The sequence below is a fragment of the Cornus florida genome, unplaced genomic scaffold, assembly GCF_030987335.1.
Source record: "Cornus florida cultivar Cherokee Brave unplaced genomic scaffold, ASM3098733v1 CherokeeBrave_3.0.0_Hap2_Chr01, whole genome shotgun sequence".
Classification (NCBI taxonomy): Eukaryota; Viridiplantae; Streptophyta; class Magnoliopsida; order Cornales; family Cornaceae; genus Cornus; species Cornus florida.
The window spans coordinates 116,857,796-116,884,934 of record NW_026775571.1 but is presented as its reverse complement, the minus strand read 5'-3'; the positions used below and the strand labels follow the sequence as shown (position 1 = coordinate 116,884,934).

Sequence of the window (27,139 nt, the reverse complement as noted above, 5' to 3'; positions counted from 1 at the left end):
ATGCTTATTTTATCACTGCTAACATTGAATGTTGGATGTTGGAATTTAGTTGATATATACTTGAGTTATTGGTATTATTGACTACTGGAGGATTGGAAAGTAGGCACCGGTATGGGACGGTGGTATACTAAGGATGGGTTTGGTTTTTAAATCAATACCATTACCCACCTACTTGGAATAAGAATGGGATTAACTAAAAGTTAAGTCCCGTGGATTTTTATTGTCATGGCAACTACTTGTTGAGCGGCAATACCAGGGATTTTGGATGGATTTTATATATGTACTGTTATGGTGCCTCGGTATGAGCTTGAGCTTCAGGACCGATGGCTAGGGAGCGTATATGCATCGGGATGTGTAGCTGGCTACGATGGTTGGAGGTGTACCCTGTTTAGGTATAGGTACATATGCCCACTTCGTGTGCATTTTAGCATGTTACCTCTATTCAGGTTGAGACCGGCCTGTAGTCCAGTGAGAGTCCTTTAGTGTGACTATATATATATTTACGGACTATTAGCTATTGTTGAATTGTTTAGGATGTACATGCGTATCGGGCCTCTGTTTGGATTGTAGTAGTATAGAACTTGCGCGTGGGCCTGACCCACTTCTATTTTTCAGGTACACGACAGTTCCAGGCTTAGACGTATTCGTGCTGAACAGAGGTCTCTATTCACTCTTCCGACGATGTAGGGCTCTCTCTATAGTTTTATTTCTGGACGTTTATTACAGTTGTTCTATCTTCCGTTTGGATGTTTAATAGGGGTCCACCAGAGATGAATTCCCAAGTTGTAAACTGATGGAGTTTTGGAGTTTGGGTTTGATGGATTTTAATAATTATAATATTTTGCGGATTCTATTTTTAGTTCCTTCCAGCTTTAATTTCATTTCTTAATTTATTTTGTATTCCGTATTCATTATAAAATATTAATTGTTTGATATTCCCTCGGGTTTGGACCTGGGCCTGATCAACCCGTGTCTCGGATCCGAGGGGTATCACACTCCATCACCTCGGCCGCCTCTAAATCACCACCACGACCTACAAATCAATCAACCAAATATAAAGAGTAGAGCTTTAGTTTGTGTTTGGGGATCTAGTAACTAAAGTTCAGATTTTGGGGGTCAATTTTGTGTTGCTGGTGCAAAAATTAGAGCTTTATTTCGTGTTTGGAATTTGATTAAATAATTAAGAGGAAATAATTGGTGCAATTTAACAAGAAAGGCAATACTTTTGGTTAGCCAGTGAAAGGAGCAATGGGTCGCTGTTGAAAAAAAAAAAAAAAAAGAATAAATTATTTAAAATGGTAATTTTACATTGCTTAATTTTTTTAATATTATTTTATTTTATTGACAAGAGAATATTAATTTCTTTTTATGCAAACAGTATAATAATTATACCAAATTAATAATATAAAAAAAAAAAATTATATCACAGAAACCTTTTTTGCACTATATAATACTAGATGGATTTTTTTGCACCCAACCCTACTTATCACTTATGAAAGTTAAGAAGTACTGAACATGCGAACATGTTTTGCTCCCTTCCTTTTGAATTCATGCCAACCTTGTGTATTATTATTACTATGACGTATAGGATGAGTCCATGGCACATCACATGGGGCAATGTCGTGACCAACAAATGATCTAAAGATTGTTTGATGGGGTCCATATCGATTAAAGAATCTAGCAGACGTCGATTAAAACGTTTTATTCGATTTCAATCAAGTGTTGGGTGTTACTGGTGCATACCATGCTCATGATATAAAATCTTTCTTTTTCTTTTTTTTCACCAAGCAAGAGAAGAGAACTAACTACTTTTATTTTGATTCCAAAAGTCATTTCCAAACAAACAAAGTTCTAGAAATATGTTTAAAATGTTCTAGTGCCAAACAACTCTCTCAATCACTTTCATTACTGAAGAAAAATCCATCAAACCTATAGGGTTTTATATTCTTTCTCATACCAAAAAATAATAATAGAGATGTACTGTGTAGTCACAAGTCGATATAACTTCAATATATCGCCAATAGTGGTAGAAACTCTCATCACTTTAAAGAAAAATCTTAAACTTCTATCTTCGTGGGGCCACACAAGTGTTGATATTGAAGGCGATAACCAGAGCATTATGCCACTCCATTCGGTAGATGGATTTTCCTTTGTTATTGTAGAGGATATTGCTTGTATGATTCATCTTATACACTATTGAAAACTCCTTTGGTCTCCTAAAATTTGCAACAGAGTTGCAAACTTCATTGGCAAATGAACTCTCAGGTCTAAGTGCAGTGATTTTCAATGGAATGTTTGGCTTCCTGGATTGATCCAAGCCATTAAGGCTAATTTTTGGTTTCTGGTCTGTGTTTTTTTGTAACCTGGGAGAAAAAAAATGCTCTAATTTGATTTTGTTTTTTTCCCCTATAATGACTCCTCTAATGAACTTGCGCAATCAATATGCATGCATGTACTGTGTAGTCACAAGTCACAACTTAGGAGAGGTTTAGAATCCATACAAAAATAAATAAATAAATAACACTAATTGGGGTATGATTTGATGGGAAAGGTTTGTTACACTTTAAAATCACAATTTGGTTATATTCTAAAAGTTGAAGGATTTGAATGATAAAGTGGTAAGGATTATTTGTTTTTACCTATTTTATTTTATTTTCCTTCAAATGATTTATCATATTCTTTTCCAATTTGAAGAATAAATTCTTCTTTTCTTTTCTTATTTTACATTATCTTTTTCACATAGGTCACAGATGAAGTCAGCATGGGTCTAAAGGAAACAGGTGCCCCTTGGCGCATTAGAATTTTTTAGTTTTTATACATGAAGTTCACTAAATTATATATGTAATAATGTGCTCCTCCACCCCGAATTAAATTATTCGCTCCATTCCGTTTACAATAAAGGTTTATCACTACCTTTTTCTTTCTCAATTACTATATGACAAATTAAAATTTTCATTTCCTGTCTTATTTTTTTATTCAATAATACTATCATTTATGTTCATCTTCCTCATATTAATTAAAAATGCAATTTAAATAAAATATTTGTACAGTCAACTTGGTGTCTAAAAACATTGTAGTGTGATATAAAGATTAGTTTTTTTTTTTTTTTTCTTTTTCTTTTGTTAAGTAAATCACACATGCGGCCTTGATATTGAACTATTTTTAATAATTTTATTTCATGTTCATTTTGATTATCTTTTTTGTGGCTTACTTTCCATCCAAATGTTTTTTTTTTTTTTTTTTGTATGGGATGCAAAAAAAAAAGAATTAATAATACTCGGTATTCTCAAGTAAAGATGGAAGAAAAGTAGTGGATTTGCAGTGATTTGATGTCGCAGTATTGATTGGACATTGAGAAAAAGACATCCACCGTGTTCTTATCCACCACCGTTGGATTTGTGATTTTTTGTACTGTTCATTGAATCATGGAGAAAAGGCATCCACCTATCGTTATCCACCGTCGGATTTTAGTTGGAATTACCCTCGTGATAGAGATTTGCGAAGACGCAAGTCATATTTTGACGGTGTATACGTACACTTTAGATATATAGACTTATAGAGTGTAACTTGGTCTAGAAACCTATGGGTGGCAAATTGTCTCTTATGGGTCAAGCACGTGATGCGGTTGAGGTCTTTTGTCACAATTGGGAAGACTCGGTCACTTGCCCCCAACTTGGGAAGAAAAGGCATCCACCTATCGTTTTCCAACTATACGTACATACACACATTATATATTATATAATATACAAACTTCCTAGTTCCTATGTCACACTTTGGACAAATAAAAACTTATTATTTATTTTTTTAAAAAAATAATTTTTTAATAAATCAAAGAAAATGGAGAATTTTTACGACTTTTCATTAACAGGTAATACTACATTTAAACACTCTGGATGCATTGTATACTTTTTTGTATGCTAGATGGTTGAAATGTCCTATAATTTATTTTTAATATTATTTTTATAAAACAGAGACTATGATGTGTAATAGGTGAACGTGAATGCATAGTAATAAAACATACCTACGCTCACGTAAAATTCAAAATGGCTTTCCGCAATCATGATATTTTTTCACATCATACCCCATATATCTTATCTTTGCACAACACAATATAAGTACTATTAAGGGCGTGTGAATTTTGTCACTTTAATGTTCCATACAAGAGCGATTATGGTAGTAGTAGCCGAAAACATAATTGAGTCCAAAGACAGAATCTCACTCTACATTTTGGAGTTTAGAGTTTGAATTTTTTAAAAATTGCTTTCAAAAAAATTTCCAATAATTTCTTCGTGCACAAGTATATGTGTGTGTATATATATATATAGTAGTATGAGTAGGAAAAAAGTATGCTCACTTTTTATTATAGTCTTCGGATCAAATCTTACGACAATAAGTTAATCAGCCATTCTTTTCCCTATTTGAATAAACTTGCCATTTTTTTTATTACCATTAAATATAATTAAATTAAAAATGACAAAATTACACCCTTCATTAAAGAAAACAACAATGAAAGAATTTACAACTCAGTTGTTCCTCCTTTCCCTCAATTACTAGAATGATTTGATAGATGAGTTAAGATTTCATTAAATTTTATTTTCTGCCATCTCCATTCTCACGTGGAGGAGTTCCCATAAATTTTCAGAAAATTCTTTAGGAAAAAAAAAAAAAAAAAAAGAAGAAGAAGAAAAGAACATGATAAATGAATGTTACTGAAAAGATGGGCTGATTAAAATTTTAGAAATCATAAACAACAAGTAGTTTTTTAATTTTAATACATACAAAATGAAAATATGAAAAGAATTAGGCGAGGGCAAGTGTGGGGCTGTTTAAATTTTTTTATTAATACAAGATTAAAATATAAAAATTATCGAGGAAGAACACCAGCCCCACGTAACTTTAGCAATCGTTGTCATGTTTTCTCGTAACATTTCTTAAATGGTAAAAAATAAACAGGCAAAGGAGTAGTCAAATTATTTCTTTCTTTCTTTCTACTTTCTTTAATAAAGGGCCTAGTTTCGCCATTTCATTTTAATTATATTTACTGATAATAAAAGAAATGGATAAATTTCTTAAAGTAGAAAAAAATAACTAATTAACTCATTGCTGTGGAATTTAACGTCATAGATATAATTAAAAGTGGGTGTGTGTGTGAGAGAGAGAGAGAGAGAGAGATACTATACACAACACAATAGGGGTAGTGATACTATACACAACACAATAGGGGTAGACTGGTAGTACTTACCTGGTGGAGGCAAAAACAAATTAGGTCCCACTATGTTGAATTACACGTTACCTTCCAAGGAGGGGATCTAGACATTTGAAGTCAACGTGATGTGTGTAATTGAAAGAGAAAGGAACTTTAGCAGGTCCGACGAGGACCACAGGGGTTAACACTTTGTTTGGATTGAAGAAATTGCGAGGAAAAAATATTATAAAAAAGGGGAAATGTTGGAGAGTCCAAATTCGACACCCTACACAAGTCCTGTGGGCAGATAGACTCCAAACCAACTCTCTATCACCACTTAAATAATAATAATAATAATACTTTAAATAGTGCTTTGACGATTCTTCAGAAAATAGAAGAAATAGTTATCGGTTTTGTCTTGCTTTTACCATTTGTTAATTTGAAATTTTATTTTGCTCTTAATTCTTCCTCGGAAAAATAATCAAGCATTTTATTTTTACTTACTCCTACTATTTACGGTTTCAAAATATAATGAAAAGTTAAAAACATTTTTTTTTAAAAAAAATGTTTTTCCCTCACTTGTGCAAAGTGTTTAAAACTATGATTTTTTGTAGGTAAAATGGGTTGAAGAGGTGAAGCCAGCCCATTTAGATGAGAAAAAATAAAAATGGGCTCTACCGAACATGGACCCATTTGTCTCATTGCAATTTATTATCCCAAGTTTTAAAAAATGTTTTTCCCTCACTTGTACAAAGTGTTTAAAACTATGAACTTTTGTTGGTAAAATGGGTTGAAGAGGCGAAGCCAGCCCATTTAGATGAGGATAAATTAAAATGGGCTCTACCAAACATGGACCCATTTGTCTCATTGCAATTTATAATGTTATTTTTAATTGTATAGAATTGATGATATCCATCTTATTCCAATTTCAAAGTATCAATTTTACATGTTCAATGTAAATTAGCCTATGACAAAAAAAAAAAAAAAAAAAATTTGGTAAATTAGTCTGAGTCACTCAAAGGACATGTATCTTGCGCACAAAAAGTTACGTGTCAACTCGTTGGACTCAGTTATATGCTCAACTCGCTGAGTTTTCTTTTAAACCAATAAAGAATTCCAAAAAATTTAAATTCAGAATCAGATACCTATTTGAGCGCGCAAGAACTCCTTCCCTCCTCTCTCTCTCTCTCAAATTTCGAGTTTCGTCTGCAAAAAGCTCACTCTGAAATTTCAGATACATCATTTCCGTAATTCAAAATGTCGACAGTGAAATCAAGCGCAAAGAAACGAAGTTCTGAATCGGAGACTCTAAAATCTCAGAAGCTAAAGCGAGTCGTAATTGAAGACGATTTTGATGCAGATCTCTCCAAGTCCGTCTTCGTATCTCTGTTTGTTAGTACATGTTCTTCTGTAGTTTGATGTGGATTTGAATTTCTGTTATTTAAATTCTTTTAAAATTGATGAAATTTCAGTGATATCAAAGGGATTATGTCCGCGCTACACCAGATCAGAGAAAAAGCGCAAAAGGACGGTCAGAAGAAGAATGAAGAGACGATTTCAAGGTGAGTCTCACAGATTCGATCAGATCTTAAATGATATAATTCCTTATTTACATGTGTGTATGCGCGTGTATTCATGTATATGTTTCATTGTTGGATAATGTAAAAGCTAGAAGTATTTGTTGTTGTAAGTGAACGGTTTTTGGATATCTTTGATAGTTTTTGTTGAGGATTTTCTGATTAAATTTTATTTTTTATTTTTTATTATCATAAATGCTTTTGTTGAGAATTTGCACATCAAATATCGCGTATCTTAAACAATTTATGTGCATGTATATGTTGAAAACGCGCAGATAATGTAAAAACTGGACAAGTTTTTGATTTGTTCATAAATAACTTGCCAATTTTGTAGGATTTCGCCTTAAATTTGTATATTCATCTCTAACTGGTATCTGTTCTGATATGTTCAAATTGATTTGATATTCAAATTAATCGCAAAAGAATAATTTGAAATAGAGTTGTACAGCTAATCTGCTTGATCAGCTTCAGATTGTTTGAAATTTAGTTGTTAGACTTTGGTTTATTAGTAGTGATTATCATTCAGAGATGTCAATTGTATCTATTAGTAACTGATGATACACTCGATATGCACAAACATGCCTCCATGTACATGGCTTCTTTTCAGCATTTTGCGTTTAAGGTATCTACTACTCAAGTGAAGGTGTAATTTACACAATCAGTTCATAGATTCATATGTGAATTCGTTATGTGAAAGATCGCATATCTAAGCAGTTATCTGTGTTTTATCTCAAATTCTGAATATACTCAAATTTATGAATTACCAAAGTAATTACAATTATATTGAAGTGATTGGCTAATCGAACCATTTCAGCTTAAGATAACATTTTGTAATGAAACAGCTGCTCTTATGTGTAATACGAAGCCAATTACCAAGTGCTTATAGTATATGCCATATGGCACAATCAGCAATCAGCTTACTTTGTTGGCCACTGTTTATTAATTATGCTTTTCTTAATCAATCCACTTATTGTTAACTGTGCTTGCTGGCAGTGTGGCTTCTGACATCAAGACTAAGCTTGATGAGCTGAAGATAAAACTTGAGAAAGAAAGGTGAGAATGAATCCCCCTATCACATGCAGCCCAAATTAAGCATTCTTGTAGGTGTTTGTTCTATGATGTTTCTCTGTTATGAACATCATTTTTTTACTTGTCAGGCAAAGTTTTGCAAAGGCACTTTCAAAGAGCTCAAAAGAGGTCTGCAGAGAATAAAGGGACTATAATGGATCACTTTTAACTTTATTGCATTGATCTGTCAGTTTATATGTATGTGATTGCATACCTGCAGTGTGAAAACTTGTTGAAGAATGAGGCTGCCAAGTTCCAAACAGTTCATGAGAAATTTAGCAAGGAGAAAGAAGCCCATCTGCAGGCCTTAAAAGGTATATTCCTTGTTCATTTTAGGTTTTGGGTAAAGAATACCATTAATACAATTGCATTTATTTTTTTCAGTAAGTAACAGTAGCATTTCTTCCCACACTGGTATAATAACTATCAATACTGACATCCATGAAAAATTACTTTCTGACATGATATTCCAAAATAATAGTAAGTAATAAATGTCAAGTACTACTAGTGATAAATTAAATAAAAAATTACCAAGGGTTGTAGACTAATGCTTGAAAATGCAACACTTGATGTAATTCTTGATGAGCCTAATTCTAACAAACAGAATAGTCATCCACCTTAAATTGATAAGGATAGCTAAGCTGCAGAAGATGATAACATGATATCAGATTGTTTTTGGTTCGCCAGAATTATTGATGAAGAATTTTGGACTGTAATTGTTGCTTTTAACTTGCATTTTGGCCTAAATATCTCTTGTTTTTGTTAGATGCTATTTCCAAATTCGAAGAAGAGAAAGAGAGGCTGTTCATTAGATATGAACAACAGAGTAAGCAAGAAGATTTACTTCATCCCTTATACTGAAAATTTGAAATACAAGTCACTGAGGCTGTAATGACTTTATTTCAGGGAAGAAAGAAAAGAGCATGATTTCTGAACATGAGAAAGTCTGTGCTAATAGAATTGCTGAATTGGAAGAGTCCTTGAAGAAAAAGAAGCAGGTACTTCGAATTGATGAGCATGAGAATGTGTCTCTCTCTCTTTCCCCCTCACACATTAATCCCTGTATGCTATTTTGATTTTGGAAACAGGATGACAAAACTTTCAGCATTTTGAGAAAGACTCTTGGATCATTCCTGGACAATGCCTCGGATGAGGACTTCCCACCGGATGATTGAAAGTTGCTTCCAAAGGCCAATGCTGCAAGCATACATCTATAACACTTGCATTAAATTTTTTAAAGCATTTTAGCCACTGATATTCTGTCCCTGAGGAACTTCGAAACTCAATTTTCTGGTTTCTCTCCTTTTCCACTCTCCAGCAGGATTTTTAATTTGAGTTCATAAATCATCAATATAGTACCTTTACCTTATATCTTGTCTTATAGTGCATCCTTCACCATTGGAATGGTTAATGGTTACCAATACAATCAAAATTGCATAGAACGTATGTTAAAACGAGGTTGCCAACTATAAATCAGGTCAACCTTGGATGGCAAAGCCTAACCCCTTAGCAGTCCAATTTTCACAATATCAGGAGGTAGAAATATAGAATGATGGATGATCTTCGTCTTTGAATGTCATGAAGCAGATAATTGGTCCTCTGTAAACTTAACTAAATTCCTTCGAGTGTTTGCCTTGCTGTAGTTGGTATTCAGAAAAAATGATACAATGCAAGTCTTAATAATTCAAATCTTATGCTGTTGGTTGAGAATACTGTTGGATTGTTTTCTGGTGTGTCACAGTTTGTTTTGCTTGTTTGATGGTTGTGGCTTTGTGGTGATTGCTGTCTTATGGATAGCTGCAGATGTGGTTGTGGTTGCAGGTGCAATAGGGTGTGTTGTTTTGATGTGTTTGTTGCTGGTTGTGTTGCTTCTCGTGGTTATTGCTTGGGCCTTGTTACTTCAGTTCTGTTTGCTGGTTATCAGTTTCTGCCTGCAGTTTTGGCTTGCTGTGTTGATTTTGCTGTGCTGCTGGTTAGGTGTGGTTGCTCTGTATGGTCTGGTGTCTGCAGTGATGTTTGTAGTTGATGTCTTTTGTTTTGTTGTGTTGTTGCTTTGGCTTTTGGATTTTCATGGTTTAGTTTGAGGTCTTGCTGCTGTATGGTTTCTCAAGGGTATGCCCTTAGTTTTCTCTGTACCTTATTGTTCATATTTATAAAAATAAAAATAAAAATTCCACTCTAGGTTGTCGCTTCCCTTGATTTAAGTAATAGGCAATTAAAAAAAATGCTTATATATATATAGATAGATGTTCGAATCCATTTTATTCTTGCACAAACTCAGCAGATGAAAATTAACATGGATGCTGGCATGTAGAAACAGAAAATGCACATGAAGGTCAGCAATATCGTGCTGGGGAGGTCATATAATTAGTTTAGGAAACTCTCATCACATATAATCCATAAATACACTCCACAGAGATGGGTTTAATGTTGCTAACAGGGCATTGAGGGCTCTTTTTTGATGCTAACGCTACTATGCTAGTCCATCTCCTTCCACTTCTTGGATTCTTCCTGCGAGGGGTAAATTGAAACGCAATGTTGATGCTGATTTAGATAAGCTTTGGATGGAAGTAGGAGAGGGTGCTGTTCTTTGGGATGACAGAGGAAGGTCTCTGAGAGTGGCTTCATTTTTCTTCTCTCATGCATTAGGGACATAATCACAATTGTGCTACGATTATAATGTGATGCAAGTATGGCGATGCAGTAGTTGGGGTTATAAATTAAGCACCATCAAAGGGAAGGGATGCATCGTGATCATGTAAAAAAATAATGCATCAAAGGCCACGCACAGAGTAAACATTGGGAGCACAATCATCAGTTTTACTATTATTAGTTATTATGTGTACAAACAGCCAAATATGGTATTCATAAGTCAGGAGGATGTTTGTACCATGACCTCCAAGTTCCAACAATCTTAAACTCATGTTATCTAGAACTCATAACAAAACCAGCGAAGGGATGCCGGAATAAAATCCAGAAAACTCAGATTCATATACCATATTATTTGTATGAACACTAGTTACAACACAACAAAAGCAAATTTTGATATAGCACAGCAGAATGAACATGATATATTGGTGTACAAAATCATGTATTGATGAAAATCAGAATGAACATTATGTATTGCTTCTAAGTAACCCTTCTCCTGATTAAATCTTCAAAGAGTAATTGTAGAAACTAGACATGCCTTTGCACACTATTTGTCCCATTAGTGATACTATTTATGCCAAAAGAGAAAAACACAAACTCAAGTTTTCTGTAAATCTCCAAAAGCATAGAAGGATTAAAAAAAAAAACCCCACACAAGTCTCAGTCCTACTCATTGACAGTTAGAAAGGACAGCCTCAATGAACACAACTTTCAAGTTTGTAACTATATTGACACTGTACAGAAGAATGCCAATAAGCCCAGCAGCTCAGCATTTGTCATACTTCAAGTTATCCCTGCAACGAAAGAATATATGTCCTTTTAGCATATATCATCTCTTTAATCAATACACTCACCACAACAAGCTTTGAATTTTTGGGTTGGGGAAAATAATAATAATAATAAATTTAAAAATAAAGCAAGCAAGGTCAATTTATATATAGATATCTTTCTATATAGGAGTAGTTTTGTAACAATTTATTTCTCTTAAGCTTTTAAGTTGAAATAATTCTTGTGTTCATTGATCTAAATAACTTTTTTAGTCATAAAACATGCATGTGTTAAAGCAGAGAAATGTTAGCAACAATCATGCAAACGTTGTGAGCGGACTATAGGTGTTGGATAACATGAACTTTATTGTAAACAAAAAACATTATTGAAACTTAATAGTAGCAGCATACAACATGTGTGACAGTTGTTATTCTCTTCGGGTGAAATTTTAAACTTTTCAAGAAGGAAAAAGCACTCAACATGTTTACATAAAATTTGCAACACTTCACCATTAGTAATGAATATATAAATATCATACCAGGCAATCAGATATTATTTACCATGTCTATAAGCTAATGCCATTGAAAAGTAACGGAATGTAATTTTGGGATTGTATATAATACTTACCAGCACGCTTCATGGCTGACTGAGCACTCTCCACAACTGACTGAGCACCACCCTCCACAAGAGAATGAATACCTGCACTAATAATCTCCTTCAAGTACTAAAACTACTAACACTACACCATCAGTAATGAATATATAAATATCATACCAGGCAATCAGATATTATTTACCATGTCTATAAGCGAATGCCATTGAAAAGTAATGGAATGTAATTTTGGGGTTGTATATAATACTTACCAGCACCCTTCATGGCTGAGTGACCACTCTCCACAACTGACTGAGCACCACCCTCCACAAGAGAATGAATACCTGCACTAATAATCTCCTTCAAGTACTAAAACTACTAAACACAACCTTAGTTCTACCACAAAATACATACATTATACGAATCATATGCAATCACGGGACAATACTAGAATACTAACCGGTATCCTCCACATTAGACTGAGTACCCTCCACCGTTGACTGAGCATCACCCCCCATAATAGAACGAAAACCTGCTGTAATAGTCTCCCTCAGGTACTGAACTGCTTCAGAGAGACTATGAGCAGGGTGATGGCCTCCTCCGTCAATAAACTAAAAAGAAAGATGTAAGATAAATTAATTAAAAAAATAGGGCTTGGCAGATGTCAAAAGTAGATCACACGTCGAACCCACCATCACAAACCAAGAAATGCGTCATTGCATATCAAGAAGCATATATATGCAAATGTTCATTCACATGACCATGTACTATAAGATACCAAAATGAGTTAAAATGAAATAGATTATAAACAGAAAGCATATCACTTTAGCATTCCAACAATTCAGCCCAGTGGTTGGCAATGAAAAAAAATCAAACCCCTGATTTAAGCAGAACTATCTCAAGATATTTCAGAAATTTTTTGTGTTTATCATATAACCAATAATACAAGGTTTATAGAACTTAAAAGGCTGAAAAATCACCTCTAGAAAAACTAATATCAAAACAAAAGATTGTAACCCAAATAGGAAGAGAATATGAGTAGAACAGTCCAAGAAAGTGGTTGATTTACTAGAGCAAGAAAATAATGAGATGACAGAGAGGTGACAACAATCACTGGTGAGAAGACCATAAAATATTTTGTAACAACAGTGCATAATACACTTCTTCATAACATAATCGTAACAAAGGGGCTTTTACTGCTGTAATTAGAGTGATGTTGAACAAAGTGAGCATTGTTTTGTGTAAACAATCATACAAAAATATGAGAGAACCATTTGACGATAAAGTTCTACCAACCAGATCACTTCCAAGAGAACATAACAACAGGGATTAAAGTACATCATACACAACCAACCATGGTTCTTAGCATGCAAAGAGTCAAAGACTAGGCATACCAAAGGTGTACAAAACAGGCAAGTCCAGCACCATTCATACAGATTCATGCCTTATACACAAAATACTGTAAAGCTAAATTTCTCTAAGGAGTCTGCTATGATGGGAGGTTGAAAATGGTAATTGCAGTGCTGTGAATATGTGGTAAAGGCTGGCCTGACATTCTCTAATTAATTTTATGCAGATGCAGATGATCTTATTATTATTGCAAATGCTAGCTTTAGATCTCCTAATTGCATTGCTGAAACAATTTCATCATTATTCTGGGCTCAAAGTTAGTTATGAGAAGAGCCAAGTCATTGTAACTAAATCTGTCCAAAAGACTACTGGTCTACTCCGAATTCTAAAGATGAAACAAGGTCAGCTTCCTATTACTTACCTTGGTCTGGTTATGGTGGATAATGGATTGAGACATAGGGATGGTAGTGAGATGATAGATAAGATCTCTAACAAAATAAATGGTTGTGGGGCCTTAAATCTTTCTTTGGCTGGAAGGGGGAATTGACAAAGAACTGTCTTCATTCCTATATTATTGGTGTGCTTCCTTCAAGGTGCCTGCTAAAACTATTGCAGTGGTGGAAAGATTGTTTAAGGGCTTTGTTTGGGTTGCAAAGATAAAGCTAGAAAATTACGTCTTGTGAAATGGTCTAAGGTAACTAGACCTAAAGAGAATGTGGTTTTGGGATTAGAAGAGCCTCTGATATAGCAAAGCTCGATTTAGAAAATTCGTTGTAATGGCTCATCTATCAAGCGTCATCCACAAGCGTTATGGAGGGCAGCATTCCCAAGCCTTCACATTTGGTCAAACTCAATTAGGATCATTAAATAATTAACAGTGAGAAAGACATACAACGAGCAAGCAGCAGCTCACTGATGCGAAGCCATACAATAAAGCAATTTCGATGCTGACTGATTTGTCCATCTCTTCACCTTTAGAAGTCTTTTTCTTCATCAGGAGATCCATAAAACACTTTGTGGAAGCACTTCCAAAGATGGCACCAAGGATTTTTAGGAGATAAAATGCATCTCTGTAGAAGAGTAGGAAATTCACTCCGATGACAGTGAGGGAAAAGTATCCCAGAAGAAAATGGAAAATTTCCGCCTCTTCAAACAGAAATTGAATGACCTGCTTTACAACAAAAGCTAGGAGAGACAGTATCCATGGGGTGTAACCCATTCTACTCCATATGACCATGATGCAACCAAGCAACGGTAGAAGTACGATTGAGCCAGCAAGGGCAGCCATAAAGAACCCAAAAACAATCACAGGTGTGGTCAAATGTTGAATTTCCTTGTCATTTATCAGATAAGATATCATAGCAATAAAGAAATTCCCCGAAACTATTACTGTCTGTGTAGCCATGAAAAGGTTCACCCTGGGGTTTCGTGCGGCTAGCCCATTGAGTGCAGGAATTGCAACCTCAGGAATATTAATACGGACATCTGTATTAAAAGCAAACATAAAATTATGAGCGTATTATGTAGGTTAATTGACATAATGATCTATTAAAAAGCAATTTTCAGAATTATGTGGCTCAATGATTTATAAAATTATTTTTAAAATTCTTGCTGCTCGTTTATCTTTGGTTCTACCTAATCTAGTAAGCATGGAGCAAAATGTTTTTATAAAAGGCAGAAAAATTCAGGATGCTATAATTATGGGTCATGAGATGGTGAGTGATTTTAGATCTAAACATCCCATTATGGCTTTGAAGGCAGATATTTCAAAAGCTTTTGATTCTGTTTCCTGGAGTTTCCTTCTGAAAATTTTGACTGCTGCTGGTTTCAGTTCAAATTGGTTATCTTGGATTTCAACTTTTTTTCACTCCACAAGGTACTCAATTTTACTGAATGGTTCTCCTACAGGTTTCATACAGCCTTCGAAAGGATTGAGACAGGGTTGTCCTCTCTCTCCCCTTCTTTTTACTTTGGTAGCTGATCAATTCTCCCATCTACTCAATACAGCTGTGTGCAATGGGAAGATTCAATTATCCTATACTGCTCTAAAGGCTCACTCTACAACCTGTCACACCTTTTTTGCAGATGATCTGTTGATTACTTGCAAAGCCTCAATTTCAAATGCTAGATCTATTCAGGAGATATTTCAGGTTTTTGGAGCTGCCCCCGGACTGCAAGTTAATTATAGTAAGAGTAGTGTCATCTTCTCCAAATCTGTTAGAAGGAAAAGAGCTGTCTTGGATATACTTCAATGTAAAGAAGAAATGCTTCCTCTAAAATACCTGGGAATTCCTTTATGTTCCTCTGGACTTAAGAGATCCCATTGTAATGTTCTTCTGGATAAAATTTCTAAAAAGCTCACTGATTGGAGTACTAGACTATTATCAGTAGCAGGTAAAGTTGAATTGGTCAAGACTGTTTTAACTCCTATTTGCCTACACTGAAGCAGTGTTTTTCAATTACCAATTGCTGTCATTAATCAAATTCAAAGAATGTGTAGAGACTTTGTCTGGGGCAGCAAGGATAATTTTAAAAAGATGCATCTCATGAGCTGGGATTTGATGTGTAGACCAAAAGCTGAAGGAGGTCTGGGCATTAGAAAATTGAAGGATTTGCAGGTTACATCTCAATGCGTTTTGGCTTGGGATTTCTTGTTAAGCAAGGACAGGCTTTGGGTATCTTGGTTTCACTCCAGGTACACTTCATGTTCCTCTTTCTGGAATGCAGTTCCTAAGGTCACTCATTCAATCTTGTGGAAGAACTTGCTTAGTGTTAGAGATTTAATGAAGAATAAGGTTAAATTTTCTGTTGGTACTGGTCATCTCTTCAAAATACTGACTGATCCTTGGTGTGAGGGTGAATCAATGTTGCAGAAATTTGGTCATAGAGTGGTTCGAAGGCTGGGGTTTTCCTGGGATTCGCCATTGGCTTGTCTTACAGTTAATGGAGATTGGAATTTTGATTTGCTGCAAGATGACATTTTTAAACCTATTTGTGATTTTTTACAAACACAGCCTATAACTGATAGGCCGGACAGATTAACTTGGGATGGATGCAATTTTAGTTTCAAGATTGCTTGGCAGGGCTGTAGAGCCGTACACTCAGAGGTTGATTGGTATAAAGTTTGTTGGGGAAAAGCGAGACCTCACTGGTCTGTCCATGGAGTATTTCTTTTTCAAGACAGCTTGCCATCTATGTATAATTTGCAGAAGAGAAATGTAAGTTTGGCTCCAATATGTTCACTCTGTTTTCAAGCTATAGATACTAGAGATCACGTATTTGTGGATTGTACCTTTTCAAGGAATTTTTGGACGTGGTTGGATGATACACTAGGATGGAGGATGATTTTTTCAAACGCAACCACAGTGGATAGTTTATTGAATTGGTTTTTACATCAGCCAAGTAAACTGATGCACACTCTCTTTATTGCTGGCTTATGGTCTATTTGGCAAGAAAGAAATAGAAGATTGCATGGTCCTACATCTAGCACTTTGGCTGAGGTCGATCGACACATCTTGTTTGTTAACTTACTAATTTTGATTAATTGTTTTCAGATTCTAAACATCTTCAAATTTATGTAATTATCAAATTAGTTACAATTATATTGAATAAAATTTTGAATACGAAAGGATGGATGTAGAGAGCTACCATGCTCGTCATTGACTACAGCTTGATCCACTTCATCAACTTGATCTTCCTCAATCGCACTCTGTTGATCGACTTCAATCACAGAATCATCCACCGCCAGAGGTTGATGTTGATTGAACGCCATCACACTGTCTTCTTCCACGGCCAGGTCTCGATTCATCACATTCTCAGCCATAGCGAAAGCAAATGGAGATGAAACAGAGTTAGAGAGAGAACGTAGGAAATGAGAGAATGAAGTGTATAGAGAGGATTCTAGGGTTTATATGGAGAGGTTGTGAGAGTGGATGATACAGGACTACGTTTATATAAGCTGTTTTGATTTCCGAACAAGTTGAGTGTAATTTGAATTTAATAAATTGAGCGCGAAATAGCCTAATCTCTCAGGCGCAAAATGTGAAGGTCTGATCAGTCCACAGAGAGTGGATCCTCTGCACTTGCTGTACTGCATCAGAAGGTCCATATTCCTCACACGTGTGGATCCTAAGAGGTCTGCTGGATCATTGAAGACGATTTTGATGCCAGATCTCTCCAAGCTCGTCTTCATGTTTCTGTTTACTAGCCGAGGTTCTTCTGCAGTTTGACTCGTCTTTGAATCTTGTGATTTAAATTCGTTTAAAATTGATCATAGGGATTTTGTCGGTGCTACACCAGATCAAAGAGAAACCGCAAAAGAACCGACGGCAGAAGAATGAATAGACGATTTCAAGGTGATTCTGGCAGATTTGATTTATTTATATGTATGCAATATACGCCTGTATTCACATATAGCTTTCAATGTCGGATTATGTAAAAGCTAAATGTATTCAAATATTGCGTTTATTAATAATTTATTTTAATGTATTTTTTGAAAATTAAGTTTTTGGAGGTTAGCAAACCAAGGTTCGGGGATCGAGTCCCGAGTGTTCTTTATATCTAGCTTCCATGTGACTTACCCAACTCGGATTAGGGCACTTTTCTAGATCCTCAAAAATTAGTTGAGTTGTCGAGGGGACTTAAAAACCCTGACACTTCGGGTTTAACTTAAAAAAAATAATAATAATAATAATTTGCTCTTAACTTACTAATTTTGTATAATTTGGCCCAAAATTGGTATATTAATCTACAGTTGGTTTCTGTGTTTGATTTGATATCTCAAAAGAATACTTTGAAATAGAGTTGTACAAATTGGCTAATCTGCTTTATCAGCTTCAGATTGTTTGAAAATTTGATGTTAGACTTCTCTAATTATTAGGACTAATTAGCATTCAAAGATGTTATTAGTAACTGATGATACTCTCAATTGCGCACACATGGGCCTCCACGTACTTGGCGGCTCTTTTCAGCATTTGTGTCACGGTATCTACGTGGATATAAAATTGTGAAAAGCAAATACGTTATTACTTCTAGAGTGAAGTATAATATACGTGATTGATTCATAGTGCTTCATATGTGAATTCATTTTGTGAATGATCCCATATCTACTTATGTATCTGATAATCTGTTCACTTCAGCTTAAGTTAGCATTTTGAAATGAAACAGCTGTTCTTGTGTCTAATATGAAAGCAATTACTAAGTGCTTATATGGCAATCAGCTACTCATATGGTTACTAATTATGCTTTTCTTAATTGTGGCTTCAGAAACTACTGTACTTGTTTGGCGGTCATAGATGTAGAGCCATTTATTTGAGCAAGACCAGTCAATATAACGCATTTCAGTATGAAAATTGAAAGAGGTGGGAGAGATGTTTACAGAGAGTAGTAATTTATTTTTTTGATGACGTAGGAATTCTCGCAACTATCCGTCATTTAAACTTGTAGCTACCAAGTAAACTCTCGGCTACGCACTCCGGCCCCACAATGTAAGAGCAGGATAAGTTGAGGATAATAATAAAGGTGGTAAGGTTCGAAATTTGGACATATAGACACTCCCAGGATACTGGGGGTAGTATTGTTTGGTCTAATTCTCTAATTCCCTTCTTTGCTCATTTTTTCAAACTTAACGGACTTATATACCCAATATAAGTCATTTATTCATTTTTTCAAACTTAACGGAATTATATACCAAAATAAACTATAAGGGTGTTATTTGTCCAAAATTAATAAAAGCCCTTCAAATCCTATTTTAAATCCAATTTGTTCCAAACATGTAATAAATGGAATTTCATTAATTCCAATCCCTACTCTAATTTTGATTCCTTTTCCAAATCCTAAAATAATTGATTCCAAAAAAAAAAAAAAAAAAAAAAAAAAAACAGTATTCTTCATTTGTTTGAAGCACATGCACTGAAAAAAAATAAAATTACAATTATAGACATCAGCAAGCCACTTCAACAGCACCTGATCATACTCGCAACCAAAAAACAGATACTACGAACTCTATTGCATCATCTCCTTTCATGCAAGTGTGACAGACGGAAGCCACATGTATATTATATGCCCCTTTTTAGGAGGTTGAAGAGAGAAGGGAGTCTTGACTTTTGAATGATCAGGTAAGAAGTAAAACTTGCAGCTGGTCTACCCTTTTCCCAACTCTCATCACATAATAAAATCCATAAATACATTCCATAGAAAGGGTTTAATGTTCGTAGCAGGGTAATCATGACAACCAGTAAGATAGATACGAGGATGATACAACAAATCTCTGTCAAATTAAATTCAATCATTTTGTTTCAACCTGTACAAATATTAAATATAAGAAGTCTAGTGAACAGGGTTGGCACGAGGAAATCTACGACTCTGTTGCGCAGACAGAGGAGGTCGCCTGTTGTGCACCTACAAAATTCACAAGAAACACAGTCAATGTCACTAATTTGATCGAATAGAGAACATCTTGAAATAAAAAGATTGAAGATAAAACATAAACAATTATAATTTTATCTTTGAAGGTCTCAAAATGTGTATTATGGTATACATGTTCAAGAACATGCCATTAAATATCATTATTCCAAATACATTATACTTTCTCATAATAATCATTAATCTACAAGTGAAGTGCAAGATGTTCCATAACAATTTTTATGTATAGTATCTAACTAAATTTGCACATCATCTGTGACAACTTTGCAGTAAAACTGTTGGATGATATCATACTTCAGACCATTTATTTCAGAAGCATCCACAAATCCAAACTTTTTATCTTATATATGCAGACACCCAAAATGTATGCGCGTCTAGAAATATAAAACACATCGCATGCACAAATTGATAGGAACATGAAATATCTATTTGGTCTATATAATTGGATCAGTTCAAAGAAAACTTCAAAATTACACAGCTGAGCTAGGCAAGTTCTTTGGTCCATCTTCATTGATAAAACCCAACAGGCCAACACTATTATCAATCAAGTTCTGGCATGGTACTGATTTGGAAGAAAATGGGCATCAAGATGGAATGCCATGACAGTCGCATGCAAGTATTCTTAACATGAACCAATATGCTATAGCCTAGATGGTATAAGCTCTCCTCTCCCTTTGGGGACATTGAGTGAAGTCTTGGTGGGGGCAAAAATATATCGTGGGTGTGTGTGTTTGCTTAAACTTTCAAAAGAACAAAAAAAAAAAGGTATTCTTAACTTAATCTACAAAATCCTCAGTCCCTTGGTAATTATTTTAGACTAGGAATTTGAATAGCAGCAATCTATGTATGAAGGCTAAAAATTTAACAGAGGCAAATAGGCAATATCTATATATATTTGCAAGGAATAGTTCACATACTCCAATTTCTGTCACAAAACGGCAAGAGGAACACCTAACTGATTGTGCTCCATATGGGTACATTAGCAGCACTGCACAACTTCCGCACTTAACTTGTCCAACTTGATGAGCTACAAAAGTGGAAGGTTAGAAAATTTAGTGGAAAAAAACCTTTGCTTAAAAATAGACAAGCTATTTGCAGTGCAGAAGGAGAGAGCAACTGAACTGGCCAAGAGACAGATGGTATTTCCATTTTAGTGTTGTGTATGTAAGGACAAATATTTACCATCATTTTCATTATAAATGAAGCCTTGCCTGCACTTTTGAATTCAAAATCTGGTCTCGTGTCTTGTGGCTTGGTGATACCGAGTATATATCAGATATTACAGAATCAAGTACAGCAAGATATTCACCATATTCTTGGTCCTTTGTTTTCTCTTGCAAGAATAATATGTGGGATCTTGTGTCATGTTGGCTATGAGATAGGTCCGTAGTAAAATTACAGGGGAAAGAAATGAAGATGAGTATTGAATTCATATCTATGCAAGAATGTAGATATAAAATTGAAATTTTATGTAAAAGTCAAGACTTCATTACTGTTGAACTTGATATTTGACATGAATTAACAATGAGAAAAAATATGTATACATATGGATGACACATGAATGTATCATACCTGTCAGAGCACTAAGTGTAAGTTATGTGCTAGTATAAGAATTGGAAATCTAAGGATTTATGGTGGCCAAATGGAATGGAATTCCTGATGCGGCAAATATGTGATAACAATAACAGGTACCACGAAGCTCGTTCATAGGCCAGATAAGCAGCAAGTTGGAGTGGATTTACAAGTGTCGTTGCATAAAACAAGAGAACTTTATATGGCAAGATATAGATATGTGATTTAATCTATCTAGGGCTCTATCTTTCATCAACATTGTAACAATATAATTAAGACACATCTTTTAAGAAAATTCATTCTGTAATGTTTATAGAACTAAAGTAATTAGAATCTGGACTGCTAAACAACCAGGGAAATAGGTCTCAGATTAAAAAGAAGGAAAGAGAGAAGGATGAATGAAACCTTGTAGTACCAAATTGACAGTCTGACAGCATGAGCACTGAACATGTTTGGCTTCTCGCTGGTAAGAAAGCAATTGGCGACAAGAACCACAAACCATTTGAGCCATTTCTGCAGTGAAATTACATGCCTCACTGGGTGAGAAGACACTTAAAATACTAAATCATTGTTTTGAATGCATTTAGAGTTCGATAATGCCATCTAAGTAATCAACAAATAAAAATAAAATATATATATTAAAATACAATGACCAATGAAAAACATATGTGCAGAAGAATGAAAATTGTAAGAGATATTAGGTTGTAAATTTAAAGGAAATCCATCGAGTCAAACACAGTTCCAAATTTTAGTTTCTTCTCTTGTTGGCCAAAAGCACTGACTAATTTGATACTGCATAAAGTTGAAGATTTGTTTTAGCAATTCAACTACTATGTCTCTGGTTTTTTTTTTTTTTTTTTAATTTTTTTTATTAAGGGTGCATTGTTTTTGCAAAATTTAAATCTTAGGATTTGGCAATTTTTAGGTATTTAAAATTTAGGTCCCAAATGGGACTTGAACAACTCAAGCAAATGCTTTGTGGTAAAAACAGATACAGATTAAATATGTCTCTGGTGGTAAAGAAGATTCACCTGAGGGAATCCCTGGTAGTGATGGTGGCGGCGGCACTGATTGTGGTGGAGCAATAGATTGCCATCCGGGTGGTGGCCCTTCGTCTTCGTATTCGTCTTTGACTTTATGTTGCGGCGGCGGAGGTTGAGCTGGAATCGATTGCCATCCAGGAGGAGGCCCTTCTTCTTCTTCTTCTTCTTCTTTTTCTTCCACCTTTGGCTGCGGCGGTTTCGCCGGAGTGTTGGACTGCCAGCCAGGCGGAGGCCCTTCTTCTTCTTCTTCTTCTTCTTCTTCTTCCACCTTCCGCTGCGCCGGCGGATGTTGCGCGGGAGGGATGGACTGCCACCCGGGCGGCGGCCCTTCTTCGTCTTCTTCCTCGTCTTCTTCCACTTTTTGTTGTGGCGGCGGCAGTTGCGCCGGAGGGATGGACTGCCACCCGGGGGGTGGCCCTTCTTCTTCGTCTTCCACCATTTGTTGTGGCGATTGGGCCGGAGGGATGGACTGCCAACCGGGCGGCGGCCCTTCGTCGTCTTCTGCTTCTTGTTTGATCTCCATTCTCTCTCCTCTCTCTTCCCTGTGAGAGCTGTAAATTAAGCCAAACCGAGCTGAACTAACTTGGGCTTGCCTCCTAAAACCCAATTTGGACCAACCAGTCCATTTGTTATACTAACTTGGGCTGGCCTTTTAAACTAAAACCCAATTATCCAAACGGACCAATTATATCAACGCTGACCTTGGAAAACCCAATTATATATCAAGTTATCAACTTGGGCTGGCCTCGTAACAGTGAGAGCTGGAGTTGCCACACACAACCCACCAACCCAGAGAATGGGGCATGAAGACCTCAACCGGAAAACTTAGGTCATGTTTGGTTTGTAACTCAGAAAATAATTTTTAGAAATTTAGAAAACAGATAACAGTTATCAGAGAACTATCAAAGATTGTTCTCTAAAATAAGCATTTTTATAATTGAGTTTTCACAAAACAATTTTCAGAAAACTGAACCAAAGCATAGTTTTTTTGTACAACTTTCAGAAAACTGAATCAAGCAGAGTTTTTTTTGTGCACTTTTCCATTTTCTGAGAATGAAAAATCGTTTTCATGGTTACAAACTAAGCAAGTCCTTAATTTGTCAAATTTCCCAAACCATCCAAAATGAGAGGAAAAATATTTTGATAAAGATATTACTCATTAATATCATTATAGGGTTATTTGCTTTCTAACTTAAAAATTTAAACGATTAAATAGTATTGAATACACACCCCATATAAGTTTCTTTGTCCCGATTTGATGTGTAATTTCTAACACCTAACTTGTGGGGGCATTTGCAATCACCGTGAACTACTCAAAAAGCCAAATTTTTTTCTTCTTTTGGGAAATGTTTTCCTTATGTGATGTGGTGGTACTCTATTGGCTTACTATTTGCAATAATTAGGTAGATTATTATGCTAAAATCACAAATATTACTACTATATGCAATACTTAAGTGTTTGTTTTTTACTGGAATTAGTGTTTACCTAAATTTCTGGCTCTTCAAATTGACATACAACTACCCATATCTGGGAAAGGGCACTTCCTCCCATTCGCAGGAGAAATTGCATTCAAGGTCCACGTAATTAAAGCTGGTGAGAGACGTACAAATTCAAGTGATGGGTAGTTGAACTGACAATTGCATACTTAGTTTCATTCCCCCAAAAGGTCAATGGTTCTAGAGGCACCAATCTCCCATGCAACAACATCAACACTACACGTGTAATAAACAATAAATAAATCACACAATCTATCTATTAATATAACCCCTAAAAAATAAGTCTGATTTATTGTGATATTGCACAGGAGTTCTGTCCCTTCACTGGATTCACTACCAAACAAAATGTCCTATGAAATTGGAAAGAACACTCACTAGTTCACCTTCCTTTATCTGTCTTTCCTAACACACCATTTCTCTTACCCTACCATTCTTTGCCACACAATTTATGTATTGCTTTGTTTGACATTTAAAGCCTCATTTGTCCCTCTCTTCTTCATTTTTCAATTTCCCATTACACCCATTGTCCATTGAAGCTAGCTAATCTCCATGACTAAGGCCAAGAAGTTTCTTACTTTTCTTCTCAGGCTCTTAGCCTTGGCTGCAACCATCTCTGCAACCATTGTCATGGTCACCAGCCACGACTCCGCCAAGGTCTTGAACATGTCATTCCAAGCCAAATACAACAATTCTCCCACATTTAAGTAAGTTTTTTTTTTTTTTTTTTTTAATTCCTCAGAAACATTGTCATACAACATAAATCATGCTTACTATTTTTATTTTCTTCTTATTCTTCTACTACTAAAATTTCTGTTATAGGTATTTCATGATCATAAATGCAATTGCAAGCGGCTATGGCCTTATAGTTCTCTTTCTTCCTTCCAAGACTTCACTTTGGCGCTTTGTATTGGTCTTGGATTTGGTAATTAACCATTTTTTTTTCTTTTTCATTCCTATTTTAATTCTATAATTATTTGAAAGTGGTTTTTATTTCCTGTTTTTTTTCCCTCTAATCTTCTTTAGGTTATATCATCATTGCTCATTTCAAGCATATCAGCTGCTTTGGCAATAGGTAATGTGGGCAAGAATGGCAATTCTCATGCTGGTTGGCTACCCATTTGTGGGCAAGTTCCAAAGTTCTGTGACCATGTCACCGGAGCTCTCATCGCCGGTTTCGTTGCTTCAGTAATTTACTTTCTGCTGCTTCTCTATTCTCTTCACGGTGTCGTTAATCTTCTCACTTTAAAACCGTAGACAACAAAACCTCCTTTAATTTTTCTCCCTTGTTTTAAGGAGATCCTTAATTTTTCTTAGAGTAATGTTGAAAGTCCAAAAGTCACAAATCCGACTATTAATTTTATGTGAGTGAGAATTGATGTAATCATGATCTCCTACCCACATAAATCGGTAACAATTGTGAACTTTGAAACTCTAAATTAGTATCCTTTTTCTTGAGCATGAATGTACTATGTTTCAACTTTATAACTAATTTTGTCTATCATTATGTAATTTAATTAAGCGTGCAAGAGTTTGATTATACAAATGCAAGAGAAAAGTAGTATTGTATTAGTTGGGCTTTTAATTTGTAATTTTTTTTTATTATTTTTATTTTTTTGTATTCATTGTATGTGCAGTTGATTCTGAGTTTAATCAATCTCTCTAAATCTAAGATGAACAGATGTATCTTAAAAAATATAAAGTGTGTTTTACATTTTATGAACCAATCCATGTCACTTTTGTCACTCTTAATGCAGCCAGCTTGGGTGGGCTAAATTCCCTCATTTCATTACTCACCTTTAATTAAATCTCACCATATATGGGTAATTTGGAACAAAATATTTACGTAAATACCCAAAATGGTTCCAAAACAATTTTTTATAAGTCTTGATTTTTCACTTCTCTCTCTTTTTTTTTTTTTTTTTTTTTTCGAACTAAAAACTCAAGTCTAAAACTATGGGGAAAACAAAAACAACACATCATCGTCATCTTTGTTTGAATTAAATTGTGTGTGAAACCAAACACTATGCGTCACAAATGATGATGTGGCATGGTTTTGATACTTGGATGGAGGCTTGGAGAGAAAAAAAATTATAGGAGATCCAAATCCTCCATGCATGACTATCATGAAAATTTCATCCCATTGCTAATTATAGTCTTCTAATTTATTGCTTGCATTTGTCAAATGCCTAAAAATGAACAAGTTATAATTAATTAACCAAGAAATTGACTTCAAGGAAAACACAAACATAAAAGGAGATTGACTTCAGATCAAACTTTGAAAGAGAGAAGGCCCTGTACGCTGTAATGCATGTGAAAAAATTTTAGTCGTCAAGAAAAAGAAAGGCAACAAATTTGAGGGCTATCATTTTCTTCATATAGACCATGGCTAACATTGGACAATAAATGTTGCACATAACAAAGCCATCAGTATATTAATAAATAGTTTAATAGATAATAGACAAATAAATGCTAACAGACTAACAGTTGAATATAAAGGAGACAATGAAAGAGCGATTTGAATCAAATAAATGTAAAGATTGTTGAGGGATATTTTATTATTTTATTTTTTTTTGTCTCTATCGTTGTATTCTTCTGCTTTCATTTTACTATTTTAGGCACCTAATAAAAAAAAATCCATAAACATGGTTATTACAAATATACAAAGTTTGACCTTTGTATATTATGTTCTGAATAAATAGTTTTCCAAATTTGCCCCAAATGAGGCGGGTCCTTGCCGGAATGGGAAATTTTGTTGTCGCTAATATATATACTTGACATATTTTAGTAATATATTATAATTTGTAAGAGTAATTTAATAAATTTATAATATAATTGGGACGGGACAAGTGGGCCAACCATCCCTCGAAACCGTCCCAAAAGGATTTTTTAAAAGAGCCTTCATTTCTATCCCTATTTATATAATTGATTCTTCAAAATCACTCTCGAATAGGGTGGGGCGGGACAGAGCTAGCTATAGTGGAGATTTTTGCCATCCCAACATGAAAGAAAACATGCATACTTTTTGTTACTCCAAAAGTAATTAACTTAATATATTGGAATCGAACAAAAATTAGATAGGGAATGAATTGAAATTAAAGAAATTTTAGGATGCATGGGTTGTCTTCTTACTTTCTTTCTTTTTTTCTTTTTCTTTTTTTTTTTTTTTTTCCCTTCTACTCCTTTAAATATATATATTTTTTCTTTACACTATGCCCCGTAAACTAAAATCCTGGCTCCCTCCTAGGGGTGGCCACGGATTGGATTCTGTAATAACAAATTGGATCGGGTCGGAATTTTAACAACCGAATCTGTGAGTTACGAATTTGATTTTTTTTAATCGGCCACTGATCTATGGGTGTAGCAATCTGATTCGCACGAATCGGATCAAATTCGCAGATTATTTACCCACCCCCTATC

General features: G+C 34.9%; 3 protein-coding genes across 4 annotated transcripts; 2 read left to right on the top strand and 1 right to left on the bottom strand.

Annotated features, from left to right (window-relative positions):
* Positions 1-6,020: 6,020 nt before the first annotated feature.
* On the top strand, positions 6,021-10,000 carry LOC132269498 (uncharacterized). The gene is made up of 8 exons (XM_059770743.1): positions 6,021-6,555; positions 6,658-6,747; positions 7,756-7,815; positions 7,920-7,959; positions 8,051-8,144; positions 8,597-8,656; positions 8,737-8,828; positions 8,919-10,000. Exons 1-8 carry the CDS (start codon positions 6,443-6,445, stop codon positions 9,003-9,005), a joined length of 636 nt encoding a protein of 211 aa, XP_059626726.1. The 5' UTR covers positions 6,021-6,442; the 3' UTR covers positions 9,006-10,000.
* Positions 10,001-19,355: 9,355 nt separating this feature from the next.
* LOC132316490 (early nodulin-75-like) lies at positions 19,356-22,791 on the bottom strand. 2 transcript variants are annotated; one of them, XR_009483929.1, is made up of 4 exons: positions 22,215-22,791; positions 21,599-21,696; positions 20,529-20,638; positions 19,356-19,587 (listed from the first exon to the last, which is right to left on the bottom strand). XR_009483929.1 is itself a non-coding variant. In XM_059814965.1 (4 exons), the coding sequence occupies exons 1-4, from the start codon at positions 22,747-22,749 to the stop codon at positions 19,516-19,518; spliced, it is 825 nt and encodes a 274-aa protein (XP_059670948.1). In that variant the 5' UTR covers positions 22,750-22,788; the 3' UTR covers positions 19,356-19,515. The 2 variants fall into 2 exon arrangements, 1 of the variants encoding a protein (XP_059670948.1); XM_059814965.1 differs by having other exon boundaries at positions 21,589-21,696; positions 22,215-22,788.
* A 1,349-nt stretch (positions 22,792-24,140) lies between these two features.
* Positions 24,141-25,645, top strand: LOC132269424 (CASP-like protein 1C1). The gene is made up of 3 exons (XM_059770640.1): positions 24,141-24,426; positions 24,542-24,644; positions 24,746-25,645. The coding sequence occupies exons 1-3, from the start codon at positions 24,272-24,274 to the stop codon at positions 24,974-24,976; spliced, it is 489 nt and encodes a 162-aa protein (XP_059626623.1). The 5' UTR covers positions 24,141-24,271; the 3' UTR covers positions 24,977-25,645.
* The last annotated feature ends 1,494 nt before the right edge of the window (positions 25,646-27,139 follow it).

What these genes read in the sequence shown, in the direction of transcription:
- LOC132269498 (XM_059770743.1), top strand. Translation starts at nt 6,443, where the DNA reads ATGTCGACAGTGAAATCAAGCGCAAAGAAACGAAGTTCTGAATCGGAG. An exon ending in AATGAAGAGACGATTTCAAG is followed by an intron (nt 6,748 to 7,755) that starts GTGAGTCTCACA and finishes GCTTGCTGGCAG; the next exon opens with TGTGGCTTCTGACATCAAGA. An exon ending in ATAAAACTTGAGAAAGAAAG is followed by an intron (nt 7,816 to 7,919) that starts GTGAGAATGAAT and finishes TTTACTTGTCAG; the next exon opens with GCAAAGTTTTGCAAAGGCAC.
- LOC132316490 (XM_059814965.1), bottom strand. Translation starts at nt 22,749, where the DNA reads ATGGAGATCAAACAAGAAGCAGAAGACGACGAAGGGCCGCCGCCCGGT. An exon ending in ACTACCAGGGATTCCCTCAG is followed by an intron (nt 21,697 to 22,214) that starts GTGAATCTTCTT and finishes ATTTCACTGCAG; the next exon opens with AAATGGCTCAAATGGTTTGT. An exon ending in TGTCAATTTGGTACTACAAG is followed by an intron (nt 20,639 to 21,588) that starts GTTTCATTCATC and finishes CCACTTTTGTAG; the next exon opens with CTCATCAAGTTGGACAAGTT.
- LOC132269424 (XM_059770640.1), top strand. Translation starts at nt 24,272, where the DNA reads ATGACTAAGGCCAAGAAGTTTCTTACTTTTCTTCTCAGGCTCTTAGCC. An exon ending in AACAATTCTCCCACATTTAA is followed by an intron (nt 24,427 to 24,541) that starts GTAAGTTTTTTT and finishes TTTCTGTTATAG; the next exon opens with GTATTTCATGATCATAAATG. An exon ending in TTGTATTGGTCTTGGATTTG is followed by an intron (nt 24,645 to 24,745) that starts GTAATTAACCAT and finishes AATCTTCTTTAG; the next exon opens with GTTATATCATCATTGCTCAT.